This window comes from Haemaphysalis longicornis, unplaced genomic scaffold (assembly GCF_048455015.1).
Source record: "Haemaphysalis longicornis isolate Haplotype H1 unplaced genomic scaffold, Haemaphysalis longicornis Haplotype H1 scaffold_9, whole genome shotgun sequence".
NCBI lineage: Eukaryota > Metazoa > Arthropoda > Arachnida > Ixodida > Ixodidae > Haemaphysalis > Haemaphysalis longicornis.
This window is the reverse complement of record NW_027526460.1, coordinates 168299475-168324321: the sequence shown is the minus strand read 5'-3', so window position 1 is coordinate 168324321 and position 24847 is coordinate 168299475. Positions and strand designations below refer to the sequence as shown.

General features: G+C 45.1%; 1 protein-coding gene across 2 annotated transcripts; it reads right to left on the bottom strand.

The window, feature by feature from the left end:
• Positions 1–5850: 5850 nt before the first annotated feature.
• LOC144152242 (uncharacterized) lies at positions 5851–23087 on the bottom strand. Of its 2 annotated transcripts, XM_077683477.1 has the most exons (4): positions 22905–23087; positions 22036–22173; positions 6848–6944; positions 5851–6060 (listed from the first exon to the last, which is right to left on the bottom strand). In XM_077683477.1, exons 1-4 carry the CDS (start codon positions 23013–23015, stop codon positions 6023–6025), a joined length of 384 nt encoding a protein of 127 aa, XP_077539603.1. In that variant the 5' UTR covers positions 23016–23087; the 3' UTR covers positions 5851–6022. The 2 variants fall into 2 exon arrangements, with proteins under 2 accessions (XP_077539603.1, XP_077539604.1); XM_077683478.1 differs by lacking the exon at positions 6848–6944.
• Between the last annotated feature and the right edge of the window lie 1760 nt (positions 23088–24847).

The window sequence follows — 24847 nt, the reverse complement described above, 5'->3', positions numbered from 1 at the left end:
ATCTTAATGTTGTAACGAAAATGAACTTGCTGTGCGATCTATACGTGAAGTTAGAGCGTGATGAACGCTGTTGGCAAGGTTTTCGTGTGCGCGTGTGGTTCGTGAGGGCGTTGTAACACGCTGCTTTGGCCTCTTGCACCTCTTTCCTGCATCTAGTACTCTTGCTTGCCAGGAGCGCCTGCCAAGGGATGGTTACTTCGTTATGTGTTTTCATATTTAATAGTGAACCACTCGGCGTTCTATAACTGATGCAAATGCAGGCGGAACGACCCCGACAACAACGCAGGGCAGGGGCAGTGCTTGTGTGGTCTTCTCTGTCGTTTGCCCTTCTTTTCAGTCGTCGTAGATTATTTACTGTTGCGTGAACGTTGTTTGATTCTTCACGTTTCATTTTTCTCTTGCAGCATCTCCTGACTGCAGTCACGGTGCCCCTAGCCTGCGTGCAACACTCATCCTGCCATTCTAGTTGGAACTGATGTTCGCAGGCCACTTGTCACGACCTAACGGGTTCCCGCCCTTGCCTGGCTTATAATTGATGGTATACTTCAGATACACTGCTGCGTTCTCTCTCTGCATACATTTAAAGCGAGTGTTTACACTAACACAGCAGTGGATAACCATGAAGACAGCAGCGTGTGTACTGGCAATGCCAGTGAAAACAAAACCAAACGATCTACAGATCTATGCCAGCTTGACCATTACAAATCTTTCAGCGAGTGTCAAAGCAATGGACAGCTGGGGATATCTCGTGCGCTAAATTGTGTTCTTCTTTCTGTTTGTTTTCTATTTGCTGGTATAAATTTACGAATTGATAGTATGAGTAAAGTAGACAGAGAACAAAGTGATTGCGTTGCTCTTAGAAATGCCTTACACGAAATAAAACTGCTTCCTGCGAGTTCGCAGCGGGGAAAAAAGGTTCCGTATAACAAATAATTTGGTGCACCCAAACCCATCTGTGATGAACATATGTCATGCATGGATTATTTAAGGGCATGTTATTAGCTTTGGCAAAACAAGAAAGTGAGCTCTTTCTTGTGCAGAAAACTAGTTTAGTTGTAATTTTGGCTCTTATCCGTCCAGTGTCAACAGGAATAGTAGCCTTGATGTGCGACTTTGCGGACACTTTCCTGTCACCTTCCTTCAATGTCACCACAGTGGTGGTGAAGACTCCTGGGCAGTCGAAATCGCATGATGACAGGCAGTTATATTCTACCACGGGAAGCACCCTCCACAAGCCATGAGGCCTTGCTCTGTTTTCAGCTGGGGCTCCTTTCGTTGCCAAGTGCCTTGGTCTTTTGGGGTAAAGCTCCCAAAACAGGGTGGTCTTGTCCCTGTTGGAATTGTCATGTTGATCATACTTTTCACCCACAGCTTTCCAGTTCATTTCACTTTTCTAACCCAATTCTAATGTTATTAGTGTAGGGAAATCTGGTGTCCAGCAGCTTGCGTTTCAAAGGGAATAGATGTAGCAACTACATCAAGCACTAGCTGATTCTGATGCTTAGTGGACTTTGCTGTGAGCCGCCCAAAGCACCACGAGGGGAAGCAGTGCTGGTCTTATATAGTGTACTACTTGGGAGCTGCAAAATTACAATGCACCTTTTATGCACCTTTTATTACAATGCACCTTTTTTACCTCAATTTTTTATGCTGCAGTGGAAATCATGCGAATACATGTTTGTAAATGTCCATTCCACCAACAAATTCACGGCATGCCTTGACAGTAGGCGCAGTTTTATGCATCTAGATAATCACCTGTACTCATTTATCACAGGCCTGCAATTTGCACATGGTCGGATTTAAGCACCCTAAATGTGGCAAGTGTAACCGACCGTAACACACAATCTTGAAAACTCTACCTTATCAACGCGAAAGCAATAAGTGGCCCATTGACTAAGAAGCCACTATCCGCTGTACTAGCACAACAGCTCCTAAACCGGCCGGCAGTGCAAAGAGTGGATTGAGTTCAAACCTTTGGGGAGAGTTCAAACCACATGGGAATCAAACCCAGGACATCCCTAGTGCAAGTCCAGCACCACATCCTTGACACCACTATAGCTCAGTGGGTCTAGCTGACTAAAGGTGGACCCAGGGAGCGCATTATGACCTTAAACTGAAAAAAGTCCACAGGTACAAGCAACCCGACATACAATGAGTTTTAAATTTCTTGGCAATTCATTAGGCCAGCACATAGCCGTAACATCCCCACTCAGGTGAATTGGCCAGTCACGATGATAGCTGCTGTCAGAAGCTCATGGCTGTTTCACCAATTCCCTTTTGTCTTAAAACAATGCTGCTTAAATTACACACTGGCCAACTGCACCTCATCGAGTATATTTTACGCTCCTAGCATTCTGCAGTAGCCTTGTTTAGTGTTAAAGAACTACGTATTTGATCACATGTGAAGACTGCGATTTCTGTTAGAGCATTTTGTGCTTTCAACCTGAATTGGTTGACGCTCGTCAATTCAACACTGGCTGCAAACTTTTATTGTGGTGTAATAAACATAAAACCTGGATAGAGTAAAAATACTGAAGAGTAAATTTTGCTAGGCTTATACATTGCACAGCGTAGCTGTAAACATCAAAATTCAACTTTTTAGGTTTCACGAGGAAAAGCTCAGCATAACTTGGGCCAGCTATGAAGGGTAACTGCAGTGTAGGGCTATAGGTTAAGTCAGGCCACCTATAAATCTTTGACATGCTTCGAAATCTTGGCACACAGGCATTTTTTTTGTTCTACCTTAACCAATGCTTTGGACTTTGGCGAAATGTTTTGTACGGGTTAAACTGCACAATGCAATTGCAAATAAGAATTGAACAAACGTCTGTTGTGTCCATTCGAGAATCCAGTGCTTGCCTAATATCGAAAATCGCATCCAGCAATCGATTCAAGAAATGTACTTGTATGTCCAAGAGACAAGCTCAAATAAAAAGTTACCCTACTTCAACTGCATTCCTTGCATATTTATTTATTTGAAAATATGTAGCACGAAAACAACAGAATGGTACAAACACGCAGTGCTGTCACTTTTCGTGCTCTCTCTCTCGTCTTGTGTTGTTTTTCCAGTTTATTAATTTTAAAAATATGCCACATTTGCCATTTTAGTTGGTTTTATTTGTTTTGATGTTATGCTGTGTTGCCAACGAAACTTTGTAAATGTCTTCCTAAGAAAAAAATACGAATACCTAGCATTTGTAAGTGTATGCTTCTTGATGGATAGCAACTCTCACTATTAGAAAGTGAAGCCAAGAAAACACCAAAGTCATCACAAACACTGAAGAATGTTTATTGACATGGCATCACATCACTTGCTGGACAAGCAACAAGGCACCATAATGCTGCTCACACAAGAGTGCGAAGCATGCTCCATGGCTAAAACCACTTGATAAAAATACAAGCAGGCGCTTATCTGCCCCAAGGTGACCCTGAATGAAAATGTGACATGCGCAACACTGGAAATCAACAAAAGTTATTGGGTCAGGCATAAGTGAAAAGTGCGGGCAAAAGTCGAGGGCACTTTCATGTGTTGGATGACGAGACTGCTGGCACAAGACAGGAAGGATCGAAGGGTGCTAACTCAGTATTGTATGGTTACAAATACGTGCACATTGCTACTCACTGGACCAAAAGTGCTTGAAGACCCTGATTTTAAAGCAAAACTTTCTATGTCTCACCAGTGGAATATGCCATGCCAAAAAGGCATTGCAGAAAAGCCAACTTTCTCTGACAATGATAATGATCGTGGGTAAAGAAGTGCAGAAAAAAAAAACGCTTCCTGCAGTCAGAAACAAATCAGGACCCTCGCGGTGTGAAACCAACATCTATTCCGTGACACCATTGCAACATGGTCGAAGTAGTTTGAATCTGGATAGCGGTGCATCGAGATGCAAAATTAGACAAAAATGGTGCACCTCACATTCTAATGACGACGACAGTTTGAACGCGAAGCTTTCGTCGAGCAAAATCAAGTGGCGAAGTTTCAAAGCCACTGCGATCAAAAGTCCAAACAGCATGCAAGTAAGTGATAGCTCAAACAGGCAACGTCCAAGCTCAGATGACAATCAAGCAAGGAATCCCTCGTGAGAAAACTGAGTTAAACTGAAAGACAATTTCTCCTAGACACCCTTCCCACTAACTTGCAACCAAATTCCTTAAATGATCTCTTGTGTCCCTCCTACCCACCTAATTTAGCGGAGGCAGTGTGGGACACACTCCTGCATTTCATATACCGACCCACTATTTTTCCCTTGCTATTTCCCACCCATACCCGTCGTGAACTTTAACTAATCGCTACTTCTAAGGGGGCCTGATGCACTAGCAAGAGGCCCCCGGGTGTTTTTTTTACATTTCAATAAACGTTTAAAAAAAGCCATTATTGTCGTAAGACAAAAGCGTGCACGTTTTTTTCCCTTGCAATTACAGCAACTAATGAACACATGACAGAACAAGTAACAGAGAGCAATGATGAAACTGACAACCACAGATTTGCACATAACTGTGGAGAGGAACTCTCTGGATAGGAGACTGAGCAATAGAAGAGCACAGGAGCTGCGGCTGAACCTTCCCACGCAGCTGAACAGAGACGAAGAATACGGCAAATGGACAAAATTAAGGGTTGGGAGTCTTAGTAGCCACTGTACTTTCTTATCAACCAGGCGTGTGGCTGGATGGTATAGATGAACAGCAACGTGGGAGCTAGAGGACTGCTTGCTGGCGACACTACTACCACCCAGTACTCTGTACTCCGCAGTACACAGTAGGAGGAACCAAACTGGAAGTGGGACTGCGAATTGCCATGATGTTACAAATGAAAAAAGTGCTGCGTGGCTGTCACAAGTCAAGGTCAATCACCCTTAAGGGGAAGTGCCAAAACCCCTTAGAGAGAGGATGAAGACATGACATTTGAATCTAGTGGCTAAAAATGAACCATTCATGTAGCACCCCACCGTAAAAGGGGATTGATCTTCACTCATTTCCTGAAATAAAGTTTAAAAGCAGTTCATCCAGGGCAGTTGCCACCAGCACCCTAGAGTAGTATGGTGGAAACACACCACAATCTTTGCTTTTGGGAGGTATTTTACCAGGCTGTCTACCAAAAAACTCAAATTCTTTTTTTCTAAGGGGGAACCCTGGTCTTAAACAAAAAAAACATGGTTTTTACAGTTAGGACGATAAAAATTGGGTGATGCATGTGGTTTTTCATTGAAATTGTAGATATGAAGTTTGTTTCTGTGTAAAACAACTACATTCAACTTTATTTCGCTTTTATGTTTGATTTTTTGACAGCCTTTATAAAAAAACTGCTGGAGGGGCGCAGCTGAACAAGGTACCGGTGAACTGTGCACAAATCAAGGACTGACTGCCATAAGACTAACATTATCATTATATATGGTCTTTAGCAGAAGTGACAGCTGTTTGAAGTTTGGGCCTGGACGGCACCACCAGTTTTCCTGGTTCCCATTTTCTAGGCCCAAACTTCACATGGCTGTAACTTCTGCTACAGACCATATATAATGATAATGTTAGTCTTATGGCAGTCAGTCCTTGATTTGTGCACAGTTCTGGCTTTCTGGCCTGCTCCAGCCTTGAAGGTCAGCTGTGCCTGATCAAAAGGACTGTCAACGCGGCTTGAGCTCAAGGCATCCTGGAATGAGGACACCTCTCTGAAGCATTTTGCGCATTTAATTAAAGTTTATTCTCACTCTCTCTCTTGCGACTTGAGTAAAAGTCCAAAATCTAAACTGCTTCGACCGTATCAGAAGGGCGCAGTCAGACAGACAATGGTTTCATAATGCAAGGGACACTGGTTCCATTATGACCATGGAAAGCATTTTTTCTTGAGGTGCATGTGCTTTCGCTTATCATCCTCATCGCTTTGTGAAACTCACTGTGTAAAGTTAGCTTTCCTGCAGTGCATTATGTAGCCACATTGAATGCAATCAGTGAGGCCCTGAAAGCTTCACTTTAACAACAGGAGTTACGTGCTCGTCAAGACCCTCGTCTCACAGCAAACTTCTCTTCACCAGCAGGCACAGGCTAGAGCCCAGTCAGCAGGTGCTGCAAAGACATGATGAGAGTATTTAAGCACGAACCTCAAGATGGAAAGGAGGCGGAGCAAAGAGCAAGAAAAATGCATCAGGAGGAGACTGCAAGCTCTGGGATGAGCAAGCTAGGTGTGGTGCTGTCAGGGCACTGATGTCGCAACCCAAGCCTGGGAACAAGCGGAGCAATAGCGCGGTTGTTCCAGCCTCCTCTGGAACAGTGATTCAGCTTCTCTTGACTACCATCTTAGCGACCATGACTGCTCTAAAAAATTTGTCACAATAGCAGTGAACCTTTCAGAAATACTGGACTGCAACCCAATAGATGGTATTCACTGAAAATTTCAGAGGGAGATTTCTTCACCCGACAACACTGGAAACCACCACGTCTGTGCCTGCGCATTGTGCCCACACCTCGCAGAAAAAAAGAAAACCTCGGTGCATATCGTCTGCACCACTTCAGCCCGATTGTCGGCCTTAGTATTAAGAGAAGACCTATTAATTGCACTCAAATTACGTGGTGGTGCTCTCCTTGCCCTCAAGAACTTTGCATCACTGTAGAATGAAACTGCAGCTATGAACGAAAGCGACACGGCATGCCAGAGGCAACGCTGCAGTCGCCTGCGACTACCGATGTTGACACAAGTGTCGTTTAATGCACAGTTGAAAACCAAAACCAAATATTGCTTTCGAAGAAATGGTTTATGCACACGCCAATTTATAGTTATATTCTATATTTATATTAAATGAAGCCAGTGCACGTGATGCCATCTCCCGAGTTGTGCCATGCTTGCACCGCTCACCCCCTTGCTGGTAGCCATGTGCTCGTACCGTGGTCAACCTCAAGTCTTCACCCCTTTCCTTTGAAATCCTTTGTGTGCACGCACAGCTCACCACATGCTGTCGAAAAAGAAGAAATAAAAACGTGCATCACTAGAAAGCATAGCTGCTACCCCAGCAACAAGTGGAGGGGGCACCCTTTTGTTTGTTTTGCCCGAGACGACTGTCCAGAATGGCGGATTACCAGCCCGCGCATGTGCAGATTGCTAATAGAAAAAGGTCCATTACCGCAATCTCATGGAGTCCGACGTATCACAGACGCTGCGGCACATACATGGCGGCGCACACACAGGGTCGCCCACTTGTGGGCCACACCAGTGAATACAACCTATGAAGTGCTATACCCACCACCGATATAGCATTATCTAGCTGCAGTCAGAAACACTTTTTTATATGTTTACACGTACTTTCAAGCGTTCGGAGGGTAAAATGGCTGCTTGTCACTGCTTCTGACCGATCATCCATGGGTCGATCCCACCAATCTGGCTGCCACAAATCACAGTAATAACGCGGAAGTCTTCAATTGTGGGCCGGACTGACACACACGATTCGCGCCAGGGCTGTCAAACTGGCGTGGCAACTTTCTGATCGCGGCGTTAACACGCCACAGTGGTTCGAACACTTGCCCAGTATGAAGGTAGCTATTTCTGTCGTCGTTGGTTTGTCGCATAATGCATGCTTTACTGATGTTTAAGTGCAAGACCTGGCAAGCTTCTGTAGCTCGCCCAGAATTTCTCGATACGCAACTCTGAGCTGACGTGTGAGCACGTCTGTTTGTCGTGTGGTTCCTTGTTAATGAGCCAGACCATGCAACTGAACGGTGCGAATGCAGATTTGATGCTTTCAGCGCATTTCACTCCTTTCTTCGATCAACAAGAGAGCAACTGTCAGTAATGCTCGTAGAAAGACGGGGCGAGTCAGAAATGCTGCTTGGACACTTCCTAGTACCATATAAATAGTGTACTTAATCTTACCGAGAGCCAAAGCATCATTTTAGGTTGTAGTGAAACAGACCAGAAAACACCCCTGCCCTTTTTCTTGACCTTTCTCTTTGAAGCGCTCCTTTGTTTATGTATTGAAAACCAATCTGTGCAGCGGCACACTTCATTAGTTATTTGTGTATATGGCTAATTTTTTACATTTTAACATTTATATGTTCTCATTGTAGTATGATACTAATCTTGATCAGTGCATTTTTGAAGCAGAGGTGGTTTTCTTCAGGTGGCAGTTCCTTTTCTCTACAAAAAAGGGCTTGCTGTAAACAGGATCAAACAACAAAAAAGGAAATCTGTTTTAAGTAAGGAGGAAAAAGGTTCACGTCAATTTATAGGGCTGAGACAAAGATTATGGCAGTCACTACACGTGCTGCGGTTCCCGTAGGGCTAACAAGCGATTTGCAAAAAACTGGACAACACTTCCCATGGTGCGGAAACCGAAGATGTACTCCTGCAATTAAAACACAGAATTATCGCTGCCCCTTCAAAGGTAGATAATTGAGCCATTTTGGCACTTGATCTTTAGAAAGCTTTGATCGCGTATCACACCAGGCTATTTTGTGTAACGTTGCCACTTTCACTCCGGGTCGCCGCACATACAACTATATCCGTAACTTCCTTTCGAACCGCACGGCTGTTATTCAGCTCGGTGACCTACAATCCGACACTATCCATTTCCCAACCATTGGCACGCCTCAAGGTGCAGTATTATCCCCACTCCTATTTAACATTGCCCTAATCCACCTTCCCAGTAAGCTCGCCGCGATCCCTCGCTTACTCCACAGCATATACGCCGATAATATTACGCTGTGGACCACCAGAGGCAGCCACTTTCAAATCGAGGAGGTTCTCTAACAGGGAGCTGACTTAGTTACCGCCGCCGCGCAAGTTGGGCTTGGATGCTCACCTGAAAAATCTGAGCTTTTAATCCTCCCCGCCAAATCAACCGGCAACCCAGCCCAGACACCCACCATTATGGTCCGCATTGATGGTAGGGATGTTCGCCAAGTGGAAGTCCTGAAAATACTTGGGCTCTGCATACAGCGCAATTTCGCAAACATTAAGTACCTAGCACAGCTGAATTCTCAGGTGAATCAGACGATCGCCCCCATCCGCAGGATTGCTGCCCGCAACAAGGGGCTCAAAGAAACGAAGCGTATCCGGCTGATACAGGCATTTGGGCTCAGCCTTCTCACTTACTCCCTCCCGTATCTCTTGCCCTCGCGTACCGAACTCTCTAAAGTCAACTGCCTCATTCGAAAGACCTAAAAAACGGCGCTACAAATCCCTCAGAGCACTACCACTGCCAGACTCGAGAAACTCGGCATTTACAATACTGCGGAGGAACTCATTGAAGCCCACCTTATCGGTCAGCTAAATAGGCTCTCATCCACCCCCACCGGTCACACTCTCCTTGTTACTCTTAACCTTAAAGCCCCTATCCTCTGTGATGACAGGCTCCCGGTACCAGCCGACATTCATGGCTCCCTCACTATCCACCCTTTACCGCGCAATATCACCCTGTTTTCAACAAGCAGCGTAGGGAACTACGAGCACAAGCACTTACAGAGAAATACCCCGTCCACCCCACTACGGTTTATGTGGACGCAGCTTGCTATCGACGGCAGGATGCATACGCTGTCGCAGTAGTAATCAACCATCCCAACACTCCTCCTCTTAAATCCCTAACAGACCGCACCAACTGACCCGCTCAGGCGGAAGAGGCGGCAATAGGTGACCGGTAAAAAGCGCAAATGCTCATGGGTGCATTGTCTGCTCCCGCGGAGTTCTGTTACTTCCGGTTCGAGAGCTCTCCTGGCCTCCCATATGCCGACGGCTTTCACGTGCGCTTGTGCTTGTTGTTTATCTGTTTCCACTGAAAAAAAAAACCGCTCATGCATCGCACATTCAATGTGTAACAACAATGAATTCTACTAGGGGCTTCTCTGAAAGGCTAGCACTCTGTGACAAATAAACAACACGCACACACGCGCGTGAAAGCCGCCGGCGTACGGGAGGCCAGGCGAGATCTCGAACCGGAAGTGGCTGGAGCAGACAACGTACCCATGAGCCTTTGCACCTTTTACCGGTCACCTATCGCGCTAGCCCTTACACATAGGCCGCCCCCTATCACTATCATCTCGGATTCGAAAACGGCCATTCGAAATTACGCCAGAGGCATGATCTCACCCCTGGTGCTCAAAATTCTCCTCAAAAATCCTCCTACCATACAAATAAAGCTGATCTGGACTCCGGCCCACATGGGCGTGGGGGGAAACGAGGCAGCACATAGGGCCGCTCGAGAGCTCACCGTCCAAGCAGGCCCTAGCCTCGAACCCTTTCACGGAGCCCTATCAGCTTGGGACAGTCTCTTGACCTTCCAAGACATTACGGCACATTACCGCCTCTCACGCCGCCAGCTCCCCCCCGCACACCCGGATTTATCCAACAGGGAAGAACGGCTATGGCGACTGGTGCAAACCCATACCCTCCCATGTCGCTACCACCTGCACCGTATTTATCCTTCCGTCTACCCCTCCACCAACTGCACGGCCTGTGGAGCAGTGGAAACACTGGACCATCTTCTTTGGAACTGTCCCCACAACCCCTATCCTCTCTTAGCAGACGGTGGGCACTGGGCTGAGGCACTGGGCAGGTCCGACCTGTCTACCCAGCGGGTGGTCACGGCGAGGGCTGCTGCGGACACCGGTACGCCGGTCACCACGTCCCCTAAGGGGCCTTTAAAGGCTCAATAAAATGTTTGTCCTCCTCCTCCCATGGTGCGGTCACATGCGGTTTTGCACAGATGGCATCTGGCCCCATTTTGTCTGACTGGCAATGAAAACTGCCTGCTTCAAAATAACTAAGACATTTTTTAGCCACATTTATATTAAGGCAGAAAGTGTTGTGCAGCCATTGCATGTAATGTTGCCTAGTATGAAAAATTGTGCTCAATAGGTTTCTGAGGAAAGCTGGTTTCGAGAATTGCATTGTGCCATAGGACAAAACAAAATTAACTATAAATGAAAAACAACACAACAAAAGTCCTGAGTTTTGCCATGCATATTTTTGTGCTCCTTTTCTATCATGTTTACAACCAACATGACCATACTGTTAATTACATTGCACCTTTGGTCTCATAGGTCACCCAGAAAGGAAAACAACTGAAGTCGAGGAAGTAGTGTAAGGAAAATTCACTTTATATTGTAAAACAACAACAGTATTAATGTATTCTTGAAAGCGTAAGAAACAACAGCCTCGCCTGGACCTTTTGCAAATGTAAAATAGTTTCTTCTTGTCTTCTTTTTATTTTATGGTGAAGGAATGGGGCTGCTTCTTTTCCTGCAGCTTGTTAAGTTGGCCAATTTTTATGTGATCAGGTATCTAAGCATTCAGGAGTAGACGTGTCCTGATCAGGTATATCTTGAGTCCAACTGAGTAAAGCGTATTCTGATTTTTATCAAGCTAAGGGTCATATTCCGAATGCTCCCCATGAGCACAAACGAGTTGCAGTGAATGAATGAAGATAGCACGGAATTCTTTTATCAACACGTAAATGCCTAAGACTAGTTCACATACTTGAGCAAATCACAAGCACGGCATAAACTTAATGCGGTTGCCCAGCAGTTGGGCAACACGCCACTATTTAAACTAAATGCATATGCTACTCGATAGTTTCCCTCCAGCTTAGAGACTGCCTTTTCCATGTATTTTCTATTTCATAAATATAACATAGAATGCTTGGCTGCAGCAGCTCTCATAAATTACAAAAGGACAAGAATAAGATGGGCATTGCTTCCACAGATGATCCCTTTGTATCATTCCTGACATGAAATAGCCAAGTGAATCTTTGGACCTTGGTAACAAACTGTTTCAAAGCACAGTGCAAACCGTGATGAACAAACAGCATTGTGTCAGGTGCATAGCCTGCGACACTGTGCAGCTGAAAAAATATCTATGTCTTTCTGCTTCATTTTCCTGTGTCTACACATGCAAAGTGCCTTTATTAACAATAAAAGCAGGGCGGTAGGAGGGGTGTAAAACGTTTAAAGAGCTTACTGCAAAATAATGTGACACGCTTTTTTTAAACATTATGTATGAGCTGCCTCACGTAAGAGGCATTTTTTACAACATTCTTAGCCCTGTATGGCTTTCTCACACAGCTTAGATGTCGTGCGAAAAAGGCAACTTAGTCTAACAGCTCAAGGCGAGGTAGGTGCACCTTCTCCCGTTTGCACTCAAGAGTTTACATGAGAAGGCATTAAGTAATTGCATCATAATCGAGTAAACTGAGGTCACTTCGCACTATGAGGCACAGGGCAGTGTGGTAGACCTCTCGCTCAAGGATCTTTAGCGTAAACCAAGACATTGTGTACAGAAGGTTATTTTTTTTGGCTTTATAAACTCAATGCAGCCCCGGCAGCCAAGAATCGAACCCAAGACATTGTACATCCCTGCAGCCATAGGAAACCATGTGAGATCTGAGCAATCTGGCACCTGAGAAATCTCATTACGATGAATAAAGCTACCGTGCGATATTACTTAGTGTTTACAAAAACCAAGGATAGACAGCATAGGGGCACTAGATACATCCCTGCTTACACAAAACTCAAAAGTAAAATTAAGAAATATATATATACATGACGCGGCCATCCGAGGCACGGTATATCTATGGTGTTGACTAACACCATGTACTGTGCCCTGGCCGACCACGTAATTTGTGTTCCTGCCTCCACTGGAAGCTAGAAAGCACTGTAAACGGCCCTGTGGTCAGCCATAACCCATTACACGCCCAAGACTACAGTGCAAACTTTGTCGTGACGGAAACCACGTACGGTGCTGTTTGCACGAAGGTCACGCCAGCCCACCTCATAGATTGTGCTATATCGGTAGTGCATATAACAATTTCTGGTGGGACTTCACTAGGTGGTACATATAGCATCATCCATAAATTTTCAACAGTAAAAAAATGAAGGTAGTAATTAAGCAGTGCATGAGCTATCCCTACCTCTTCATTGTTTCACTAGCTACTGAAAGACTTGTATTTGAAAATGTCAGGCTGGAATGGATGCATAGACCAGGTTGGTTTTTTGACATTGGCATAAATAACTAAACTTGATTTTTAGTACACACGCTGCTGTCTTCATGGCTATCAACTACCGTGTTACTGTAAACCCTCGCTTGAAACCCAGTAAACCACGTTACGTCGTGCAGATATCCCGGAGACGTCAGCAATAGACATTGCAGATGTCCAGGAGACGTACTGTTGGGGTCAGAGTTACATATAATCAACGTCCCCACAACTGCAAAAAACCCATCCAAATAACACGAAGGATCACGTACTGTAGACGTCTCATGGTACTTTTATATGCTGTTTGCGAGACGTTACCTTAGTGGTAAGTCGTATGGATATTGTAGTGGTACGCATGCAAGACGTTTATAGACGTCTGTTCTACATTCTTTTTCTGTCTTCGGCACAAAAATTAGTTTGTTATATTCATGACTAGTGTACGTTAGTATGATATTGTAGAGATGAACCTGTATAATGGAAATTTACATTCTTTATACTCTATATCTGGATGTTTGGCCAGCCCCCTTTTCAAGGCTGCCTACGTGTTGTAGGCAATAATATTTCAAATACATGTCTTACTAGCTATTCAGCACTGTTTGCTGTTACTTGTCACCTGGTTTCTAGAATAATGTTTCCACTTTTGAAATGCTGCATACTGCATGAAGTCTTATATGTGAAGTAACAAGCTGACCACATACTCTTGCAGAAGCACACGAAGCACTGCTCTAAACAAGAAATGTCGCATCGAAAACAAGTGGCAGTAAGTAACAGCAAACCAGTGCTGATCAGCACAAGTGACCTTGACACTAAGGCAACAACAGTAGCGTCATCGAATTGTACCACCAGCATGGCTGTACAGGCCTTCTGAAAATAAACTATCAGGGAAACAATTAAAAAATTAAACTATAAAATGACAGTCTTGCCAACCTAGATGTAAGTAAGTGTAGCTGGGTAGTAAGAAAGCTTTCAATGCACACATAAAACACAAGAGTTCAGTAACACAGTTTATGCTGACTTCACAAAATTATGTAATATGCTTTCGCAACACAACCACTTTATGTTGATTCCTATTTGCCCTGGCCCACAGGGTACACATTGTATATTTGCAAGAATAGTAAAAATATTCATGACAAATTAAATAAGTCAAACACAGCAAAAAGGTTGACAAAAATAGAAAAAAAGCAAACATGTAAACCCAGCATACAATCACAAGATAGTTATGCAACTTGAAGTATCTCACATTAAGTGAAACGGGTGAAAAACGGCAGTGTGGAAAAAAACAGTGTGGAAACAAAAAAAATGATTGAATTGTGGTTACAAAAACAAAGCAAATTTACGGAACTAAATAGTTCAAATCTAGTGAACAATTTGTGGAACAATACACCAAAAGCACCTTGGACACACAAACGTGGTGTTGAGTGGTGGGTGTGAGTGCCATACAAATTTGAGATACTTTAAACAAACCAACATCTAGGGAAATGGTTATAGACACTAGAAAAGGTGAGTATACAGAAATGAGTGTACGGCGGTTACAAGAGCAGTAGTAATTTACGTGATGAAATAATTCACACTTAGCGAAATGGCAGGACAACAATAAAACAACAAAAAACTTTAGCAACAACTTATTCAAGTCTGGATAGGAAAACAATACAATGTTACACTATTTCAATATTTCACACAAAGTGTTATGATTTGGCAACAAACGAAAAAACGCGGAACACGGAAATGATTGAATAATATTTACAAGACAGATATACACAACTACATGATTCACACCAAGTGATACGCTCAAGGAACAATAACACAAAATAAAAATGCATCGAAGCAAGGAAATAATTCAATGGTGGTTCTATGGTGCATGCCTCCATCATCAGTTATGGTAGGGATTCTTGAACAGTTTTCATTCTTCGTTGTGGTGCCAGAAACTCAAAATAGTTGCGGACCGGATTGGTTGGAAAGTGAGTAGAAATTTCATGATCCAAAGGCTGAAGGAAATTAAATGCCTTTTCTAGCAATAAAAACTAAGAAGCCGCAGGTTGTCGACAATGTTGATATTTAAGAGGCAAATACACCAACCAAGGGCGTTTATTCAAAGCGGTCCCAACGTTTCGGAGCCAACTCGGCTCCTTCATCAGGGGTGACTATGTACGACAAGAAGCAGCGGTTATATAGGTGTCTTCTTCTTTTTCTTTTTTCTTACTGTATTCTTTCCCTTGCGCGTCGGAGGCCGTGGGCGTAGATGGTGGGAAGGGCTCCGAGGGATCTGTTCAGGCCTTGCCGGTTCCCTTGTATGTGCCAAGACTCAAGCAATAATCTTTGTGAGTAATTCGTTTCGGTGCCAATCACCTGCGCGCCGTCAAAGTTAATCCGGTGGTCAGCTTTTTCGCAGTGCTCGGCCAATGCACTGCGCTGAGTGTCGGACTTGCGAACGGCGAGACGTTCGCAAGTCCGACACTCAGCGCAGTGCATTGGCCGAGCACTGCGAAAAAGCTGACCACCGGATTAACTTTGACGGCGCGCAGGTGATTGGCACCGAAACGAATTACTCACAAAGATTATTGCTTGAGTCTTGGCACATACAAGGGAACCGGCAAGGCCTGAACAGATCCCTCGGAGCCCTTCCCACCATCTACGCCCACGGCCTCCGACGCGCAAGGGAAAGAATACAGTAAGAAAAAAGAAAAAGAAGAAGACACCTATATAACCGCTGCTTCTTGTCGTACATAGTCACCCCTGATGAAGGAGCCGAGTTGGCTCCGAAACGTTGGGACCGCTTTGAATAAACGCCCTTGGTTGGTGTATTTGCCTCTTAAGTTTAACCCAACCAGACAGAGTTCTGTCGAAGATGTTCACATTCAAATGTTGATATTTGCGCAGGATGTGACTGACAATAAAAATCTGGGCCCTATACATTGTCAAATGAAAGAATTTGATGTCTGTAACAACACGAAGATATCTAGTTACGCACAATTCAGGATGTCGTTCGCAGGTGGAAAAAAGGGTGCTTCTCTTTTTCCCAAACCAGGAGAACTCCTGCGCCAAGTTGACCGTCAAAAGTAGCTCGAGCAGGTGCCTTGTGGACTGTTGCAGTAGCACCTCCCTTGCAATCCAGTTCTTCAATCTAAGCATGGGTACAGGAAAATCTATGTTGTTAATACAGCTTTTAAGGCTGGTTTAATACAGAGTGGCCGCCTACCATTGTCCTTGAAAACTACAGTGTATGACAGCTGCAGCGCACCGGTACTCACCTACGGGGCAGATACTTCCAGGGTCAATAAAAGGGTCTAACTGAAATTAGGAACTACTTAGCAGGCCGTAGAACGTTAGATGATGGGTGTAACATTAAGGGAAAGGAAGAGAGCGGAGTCGATCGGAGTCGATGTAATTTAATGCCAGCATTGGCACTACTAAGGCAACCTTAAAATTATGACTGCTAATGTGATGTACCACTATTTATACGCACTATATTTCGTGAATCGGGACTCTGAGGACATTTTAGCCCAGCTACGGGTCCGACCTGAACTTGCAAAATATTTTTCTGTGTCTATGTTAACCACTTTTTTGAGTGAAGTGACAATATATACACCGATGACGCCATGTCCACAAAATGTGGCAAAAGGAAACATGCACAAACCCAGACAGCGTCTCTGCCATGGACGTACATCCTGCAGCACAATGGCGAGGTGTGTCTAGTTGGTATATATGCATAACTAAATCTTCAAAAACCACATCACTAAAAAACTCGTCCTGTTGTCCTGTTCGCTTGTCTTGTTAGGCCTACATTTTTGTTTGAAATATATGTTGTACAGCAGGAAACATCAAGGTAGTGCAAGAAATAGTTACTGCCCACTCAAATTTAAACATAGACTTCCCTTAATTTAAAGTCTATGTAAAATTTCCAGTGGCCACTGTATTCGAATTTCTGAGGTTAGAATTCTATTGTAGTGAGTTGTTTTGGCAGGCTTTCATTAAATGAAGTGCATTTTGCTTATGTTCTTTCAGTGGCGTTAGCGTTTAAACAACAGACATGTGACAGTGGTGGCTGCGGCATTGCTTAAAAACAGGTAGGAATGAAACCAAAATAATAGATTCCCCCACTCACTTTGGTTATTACTGCACCTACTATGCCCTGAACACAAGCCAGCCGAATATTTTTACAATTCAACTTTGCATCAATATACAGTTAATGAGGCCACACCGCACGATCCTACAATGCAGTGAAGGGTGGGGCATGGACGGCATTGGCTTGCACCAGGAGATAAACAAGTTTAAAAATATTCGTCTCAGCAATGAAACACATGCAAAATATAAAGACTTAGGTGGCATTTAGGCGACCAACAAACATGACTGGTAGACGGGATAATCAGGACGCAAACAAGACGCACGTGAAGTAAAACATGATACATGCAATTGATACTGGCTCAATTTTACGGCATACAGCAGGCTTTGTTCGTTGCATAGGTGGGATGAATTGACTGTATAGCAATGCTATTGGGGTAGGCCTCCCCCAAGTAAAAGTTGGCAGTCAGTCTTGTTACGAGTTTGGTGTTGCATTTGCAGTTCAGCGCTAGATATAAAAGAGACACCAACTTGCGCGAAAACAAGGTTGCTATATTCAGCAGAACGGCGTGTTAAAAATACAAAAGTTACAATTGCATTCTTTGAGGCTGAGCCGAGTTTTTTTGCGTTCTTTTAGGAATGAGTCATCATCTTCACCCACCAATCTACGCTCACTGCAGGGCAAAGGTCTTTCCCATAGATCGTCAATTATCCCGGTCCTCCGCTAACTGCGATCAATTTACCCCCGCAAGCTTCACCTCACCTGCCCATCTAACTTAATTTCTGCCGCCCCCTGCCACGCTTGCCTTCTCTAGGGATCCACTCTATTACGCTTAATGACCAACGGTTATCTTTCTTTCGCATTACATGCCTTGCCCACCTCCATTTCTTAATTTCTACTAATATGTCATTAACACGCGCTCGTTCCCTGATCCACTCCGTTCTCTTCTTGTCGCTTAATGTTATACCTATCGTCTTCCGTTCAATTGCGCACTTAGTGGTTGGGCGCTTCCGTTCCATGGTGTGCTGAGTATCATCGCACAAATTTTGTCATTCGACAGTTTCTCTGCCCAAATCGCAGAAATATATACGCAGAGGATATAACAATGAAAATTCCTGCCACTCGTGTTCATTACATCACTGCTGCACATCAGAGTTTTCCCATTCAGGTGCACAATCTCTCGTTCTGTTTTTTTTACTGACTGTACAAAAGGCGCCTTCTACGCTGCGAACGCAAACAAATCCCGATGACACTTCTGAGGCGTTGTGCCTTCACGCACGAGTGGGAAACGAGGCTGTGCTAAAGAGTATGGACCAAACCTCCACACAGCTAGTCCACTTTGGCAAATCAGCATTGCGGAGCCAGTAGGAGCAACGGGTGTAGCTGGCAGGGCGCAAGATGATGTTTACGTCAGGTGGTGTTGCCATTCCTATCGGATGTGTCCTGGTTTATGTCTTTCGTGTCTCAATAAAACTCAGAGTTCACCGCTTTGTCCTATTTTCTCTTCTTATGTTCTCGTCTACGTGCGCTGTAAATCCATTGAAGATCACGTCACCAACAACTGCTTTTGTTGAGGCACGCTTCACAGGAGTTTGAACTTCGACTGGTAGGTTCGAGGGAAGGCGTAGGCCAACGGAGCGGACGGGGCGGAAACTAGAGAGTTTTAGAATAACGTACGCAACCGTATGCAAAAAGTTAGCGAACGCTTATTCTTTGCGTCGTTCTCACTGCGCATGCGCCGTACGTTAAGCCGCTTCTGCATTTGGCGAACGGAAGCGAAATAGCGTGCCTACGTAAGGCCGCTTGCGTTTCTAACGGGCGGCAAGTAGCGCGACAAGCATTCACGGTTCCGCCTTTCTGTCGACAGTAATTTGCCTCCGATGGAGAAAGTTCCTTGCTTTCCAAGTGCTTGGCACATCTCCCTCGCACAGCTCTGTATCGTCGTGACATCGCTGACTGTCCAAACAAAGCTTTGTAGCCAGGCATGCGAACGAAGTGGTGTGGGTGTGTGTGTGTTGTGGCCGCGTTCGCGATGAGATGCGACGTTGTGCTTCTGCGGTGAACAAAGCGCAAGTGTTTATCTGCTTATCGCTCCGCCCCGTATGTAACGCCACCGCTTTATTTCGAAGGCACGTTTCCCACAACGCAGCAACAACGTACAACCCATATGCCTTTTCAGAGACATGCTGGCAAAACTAATAAACCGTGATATTTCATTAGTAATGACGTTGAAATGCACAATACTAACGAGGGGAAGGCGATGAACAAGGTCGCAACTGCAACGGTCTAAATAGCGTTGCATCGGTGACTACTGTCGTCGCGCGTTCGGCTCGCTGAGCTCTTCCAGACGAATTGACTTCACAACACAATTCACACGGCTGCACACAGTCTTCTTTCATTCACAGTAGTAACAGTAGACATTTGAGTAACATTCAAGGCTCTCATCCTGTAACACGTTTAAACTGAACGGCGCAGCACGCGTCTGGCCGTTGCACTCGTTGAACGCCGAAGGTCATGACTAGTGGATTGGATTGGCTCATATGATCTGGCTTTATAGCACCGTCGTTATTTTGCGGTCTCAAAACAGCATATACAACAATAAACTTTTCAATAGTTCTAACTGTAGCGTTAGTACACATGTAGTGTATTTTATGTAGTTTTTATCTTAGCGGGAGGAATTTATACTCAACTTTGGGCACTGCGGGAAATGACGGTGAGATATTTGAGTGGCGCCTCCTGGATGTGACGTCTGAGGGACCCGCGCCTCCGTCGTCAGCTACATTCGCGCCGCGATAGTCCGGTTGTGACTGGCAGCAGTGCCTTTGCTAGAAATCGCCCGCTTTGATGCTCTGAGGCCTTACAAAGCATGTTTTTATTCAGATTCCGACAGCTCTGAATAATTTCAAGCTTTATCCCGCACAAGTTTACCACACACGAGGAGAGCGATAACGTCTTTCAGAGAGCACCGCTCAGACGATCGTGCGTAACGCGTCCTACCTAGCGTATCTGCGAGTTTCAGCACTCAGAGCTCCTTGGTAAGTATTGAAAATGTGTAAGCTTCCCCGAAATATTTCTGAGATGCTCTTATGAAGACTCAACAGTGTAATGCTACGTATGAAGCAGCGGGGCGCACGGCAGGAAATAAAACGGGTGTTTTCCATTTCTTTCGTTTTTGTTGACTTGTGTTAGATGAAAGGTTTTTTTTCTGTGCCCAACGCATTCATTTTTCTGCACCGTCCCAGGAGGTTTGGAGATGTTTTTAAGGCTCACAAAGTTCATGTGGATATGCAATGCAATGAGATTTGTGCTACGCCGCAGATAATGTTGTCCACAGTACTCGAAGAAAGCTTTCGCGCACCTAATTTCTATCGAACCATCGTTATCGTAACGAACTCAATCTCAACCCGAACAGTTATGCCATGATTACGGTGTTGAAAACTTGATATACTCGCTAACGAGCGCAATAAATAGTGTACATGCCAATTTTCCGTATAACACAATTCGAAACCAATGAATATGTCCAGGCAGCTTTTTATTGTTTTCCAACCACTTCAGGCGCAAAGAACAAATCCTGGGCAACTCGGGGTGACGTTCGGTGAATTGAAGAATGAATCTTTCTCTCTCGTCTGGGACTGAGGAGCCTGCCCACTAACCAGCTCGATTTTACTGTTAAAGTTTTCTCCTCCGGCTGGTCCTCCTCCTGTTGAGTGCAGTTCTACTATAACGCCTATCTGAATATTGGGATAATATGGCTGTGGCAAATGTACCAAAATATCCCTCCAAATTTGAACAAAAATGCCTTACTGTATGTTTGCAATACCGGTTACTCGTCTTGCTCAATAAGCCTGCATACTGCATACTCAATAAGCCTGCATACTCCTTGGTATAAAACCAGCACGCGCCTATAGACACAGCCGGTTGTTTGGAAACCAACCTACATTATTTGTGCCCCATAGTGCACGTCGGCACACTCTCATGCCGTGACAACGTAAAGTGACTTTATACAATAATTTCGAGCTTTAGGCAAGGTTGCCAAATCTGTTTTACCTTACATATACGATTAGCTGGAATCGTAATGCCTTCTGCCAAAGCCGACAGCCCTGAAGGATTGGAATTTGTTTTGGTCCTCCATTTCCGCTGTTGTCGGTTGTCAGCCTCCGGCTTTTACGTTTGTTCGAAATACTGCGGCATACAGAGGCTGACGCCTAGCTCAGACTCTTCGCGCTCCCCACGGGGCCAGCTTCACAGCAATGCATGGGCGACGCCTACAATGTTTTTTTCCGGAGCGGTATCACAAACTATACTTAAAATCACGCCTTGAGCTAGTTTACGCTATTTTAAGTCTTTTGTTACGAAAAAAGTTGCGCATACGCGAGATCTAGTGCTGACAAGCACAAAATCTCAACCGCGCGAAGAAACATCGGAGAGAGCGAGCACAAGGACCAAGTAAAATGGTGGTTTCAGTGAATGAAAACTCCTTTAGGCATCAAATTTTGTTCAGGCATATGTTGAAGATAATTTATTTATTATGTCCTCCGCATTTATATTTCTGTAAAAGCAATATTGGTGGATAAAAAAACTTGCAAAAAACCCCTCGGTACAAAACCCATACAAAACCCTCGGTAACATGAAAAGGTTACGGCTGCGGAGAGTTTCAAAATAAGGTATAGCAGATATAGCTAAAAATATGTAACTGTGATAGACATGTACGAAGTAACAAGCACACATACCAGCAACATCTGAACAACGTCAGAAAAATATGTCTAAATACCGTCCACAAATGAAGCAGCAGCAACATCTAGAGTACGTCTTCAGCATAGTTGAAATAACGTCCCACATTAAGGTACCAGCAACGTTATCTCAACATCCAAAAATTTTCAGAAAAATATCCCACGTTGTACGGATGTCTAATAGAGATACTGCTGGGACATAGACGTTCGGATCTTTTTGGGACGTCGCAGAGATGTTAGTGGTTTGCTGGGAATGTACACGGAGTGAGAACGCACTGGTGGATCTAAAGTATACCATCAAATAGAAGCCAGGAAAAGTCGGGAACCCGTTTGGTTGTGACAAGTGGCCTGCACTAGAATGGCAGTTCCCACTAGAATGGCAGGATGAGTGCTGCAGGCAGGCTAGGGGCACTGTGACTGCAGTCAGGAGATGCTGCGAGAGAAAGAAATGGAACATGAGGAATGAAGCACCGTTGAGGCAGCAGTAATAAACAATCTAGGATGACTAAAAAAAGGGCAAACGAAAGCGAAGACCACACAAGCAGTGCTCTTGCCCGCCCTGCGTTATCCGGGTCGTTCCCGCTGAATTTCCATCGGTTATTGAACGCCGATTGGCCCCACTATTAAAGATGAAAACACATAACGACGTAAGCATTCCTTGGCAGGCACTCCTGGCAGCAAAAGTGCTGGATGCAGCAACGAGTGCAACAGGCTAAAGTAGCGTGTTACAACGCCCTCACGAACCACACGCACACACGAAAACCTTGCCAACAGGGACCTGTCACGCTCCTAACTTCACCAACAGATCGTACTGCAAGTTCATTTTCGTTACAATATTAAGATCGGTTAGCACAAGGCACGTTGTCTAGAAAAAGCATCGAGGAAAACAAGTGATGTTAATGACGCCACATTAAAGAGACAAGGAAACGTCATGGGCGAGACGGGTTTGCAATGCGAGCGAGTTTCCGCGCCGTGCAACAAACCGTCAACAGCTCGCGATCGCCGACAGACGCGAACGAGCAGCATAAACAGCGACAATAATGCAAGACGGGGAGAACGCGCAAGAATTTCGTAAACGTCGCTAATATAACTGCCGCGAGCAGAAAGCAAGCTTTGCAGTAGGAGATATGCGAACTGATTGCAAACCCGCCAAAAAACACTCACCTGGTCGGCCGATGGTAACTGGTAACCGGCCGATGGTAACAGATAACTGCAAAGCTGTTGTGCCAGAAGACGCTGGAGCTGTTGAAGCACGACTGACAGGGCGACAACCATCGCCAGTTTATGAATTCTTGCGTCGACCGCATAAGTCGAACGCGACTACTTGAATCGCTACGGCACGTACGCCGTGTAGGCAGCAAATGTAAACATACCGCGCGGGAACGCTGCGAGCAAACGTGACGTCACATCCGCCTAGCGATGCTCCTCACCCGCCCAAAAGGTTGGTTAATTCCTCTCCTGAAGGGCAGGTCGGCGGAGAGGAAGCAGACGATGCAGGCAACGCGCCTCCGTTGCCATAGCAACGCGGCGCATGCGCAGAGATCAGTGGGGGTGAGATCAAGTGCGAAAATCCGCTCCCACCGAGCCGCGTCGGCGTGTCGGCGTTCTCGACAGCGTTTCGTTGGTTTCATGTTCGTTTCTTCGTATTCTTGTGCGTGCGCAGCAAAAGGATCCAAGAAATGCGCAGAAAAGTTGCACCAAGGTTCACAGAAGGTGAAAAGACTCTTCTTGTGTTGGTTTTAAAGACGCGGCGAAGCAAATTATAGCGCAAGGACGACGTATCTTCCGTTGCAGCGAAAGCTTCCCAGTGGCGAGATGTTGCTACGGAATTTTAACTCCGTCTTTGGTGTCACAAAACGCGACGCGGCAGGACTGAACAATGCTGGAACAACATGAAGCAGAAGTGGAACGAGGAATGGTTCCGCGGAAAGCGAGAGGAATTGAAGGCCGGTAAGTAACACGTTCGCAATTTCGTTGAAAGACCCTAGCATTGCGCTACCGATAGATGTTACTGCCGTCGCGCCTTACGTTCGAAAGCTGCTTCTTTCACGCGTCCTGCTGTGATTTTTTTCCTGTGTTAAAAGAACTTTGCCGGTTCTTAAGGGCCGCGGATGTTATGTCATCCCTGTTTCGTTCTTGGATACAATAATAATCCGTTTCAACGTAGCCGAATTTTGAATCTCAAGCCTTTCAAAATAAAAAACCTCCCCTCAACAAGGATATACAAAATTTAGTAACCGAACCTGTAGTGTACCGCGCATCATGTGCACAAAGGAAATGTGTGCCAGCCAGATTCAGCTTCTGAACCCTGACAAATAATCTGTCCACATCTAGGTACTGAGAGCTTATCGGCAGTACTGTGAAACCCCAGCATACTGCAGTACGTGGAGGCCTGCCCTAGCTATAGCACAGCAGCCTTAAAGTGAAGCTTTCATTTTCACATTTCAACTACTGTCTACTATAGTTTGAAAGAGAAGTCAAAATGTGACCACAGAAGCACAGGTATATGTGTGTGTGCGTGTGACTATTTTCACTGGAATGCTGCTGTTAGAGCCATTTCAGTGCTCACATTCACTCCAGCCTTTTTTTTTTTTTACTGACGGTGTGTTACGCATTGCTTTCTAGGGGGAGGACCACTACCTCGACCCATGTCGCCGACCACGGAGATGGTTGGCATACGGCCTGAAAACAAGGATTACTTGGTCGGAACACGCCACCTGCTGCCTGTGCAGAGTCGACTGGTCCTACAGTTGGTGCAGGCAATGGTGGACAGCACCAGGGACACCGTGTTTATGCCACAGGTGGGTACAAATTTTCCATCTTTAGGGAAAAAAACTGTCCAACATCTCTGAGCTGCAGTGCAGTGAGGGCTCGTGGTTGAATTAATTAGCTTTGGTTTCTAAACAGGGGCCTAATCACGTGTGAATCCATTTTGCCGCAGAAGAAAGAAAAAGCAGTGATCCGCATTTTTTAGCATGCAGGTTTAATGCAGGCTGCTGCAGCCTGTTTTCTGGTTGAGGCTGAAAAATGAAAGGTCAGCTCATGTTAAAGGGGCCGTGAAGACAAAATTAAAGTTTGGTTGACTGGAAAGATTGCCTCGTTAGAAT

What these genes read in the sequence shown, in the direction of transcription:
- LOC144152242 (XM_077683477.1), bottom strand. Translation starts at nt 23,015, where the DNA reads ATGGTTGTCGCCCTGTCAGTCGTGCTTCAACAGCTCCAGCGTCTTCTG. An exon ending in AGTTACCATCGGCCGACCAG is followed by an intron (nt 22,174 to 22,904) that starts GTGAGTGTTTTT and finishes TTTCTCTCGCAG; the next exon opens with CATCTCCTGACTGCAGTCAC. An exon ending in ACATGGCTACCAGCAAGGGG is followed by an intron (nt 6,061 to 6,847) that starts GTGAGCGGTGCA and finishes ATGTCTTTGCAG; the next exon opens with CACCTGCTGACTGGGCTCTA.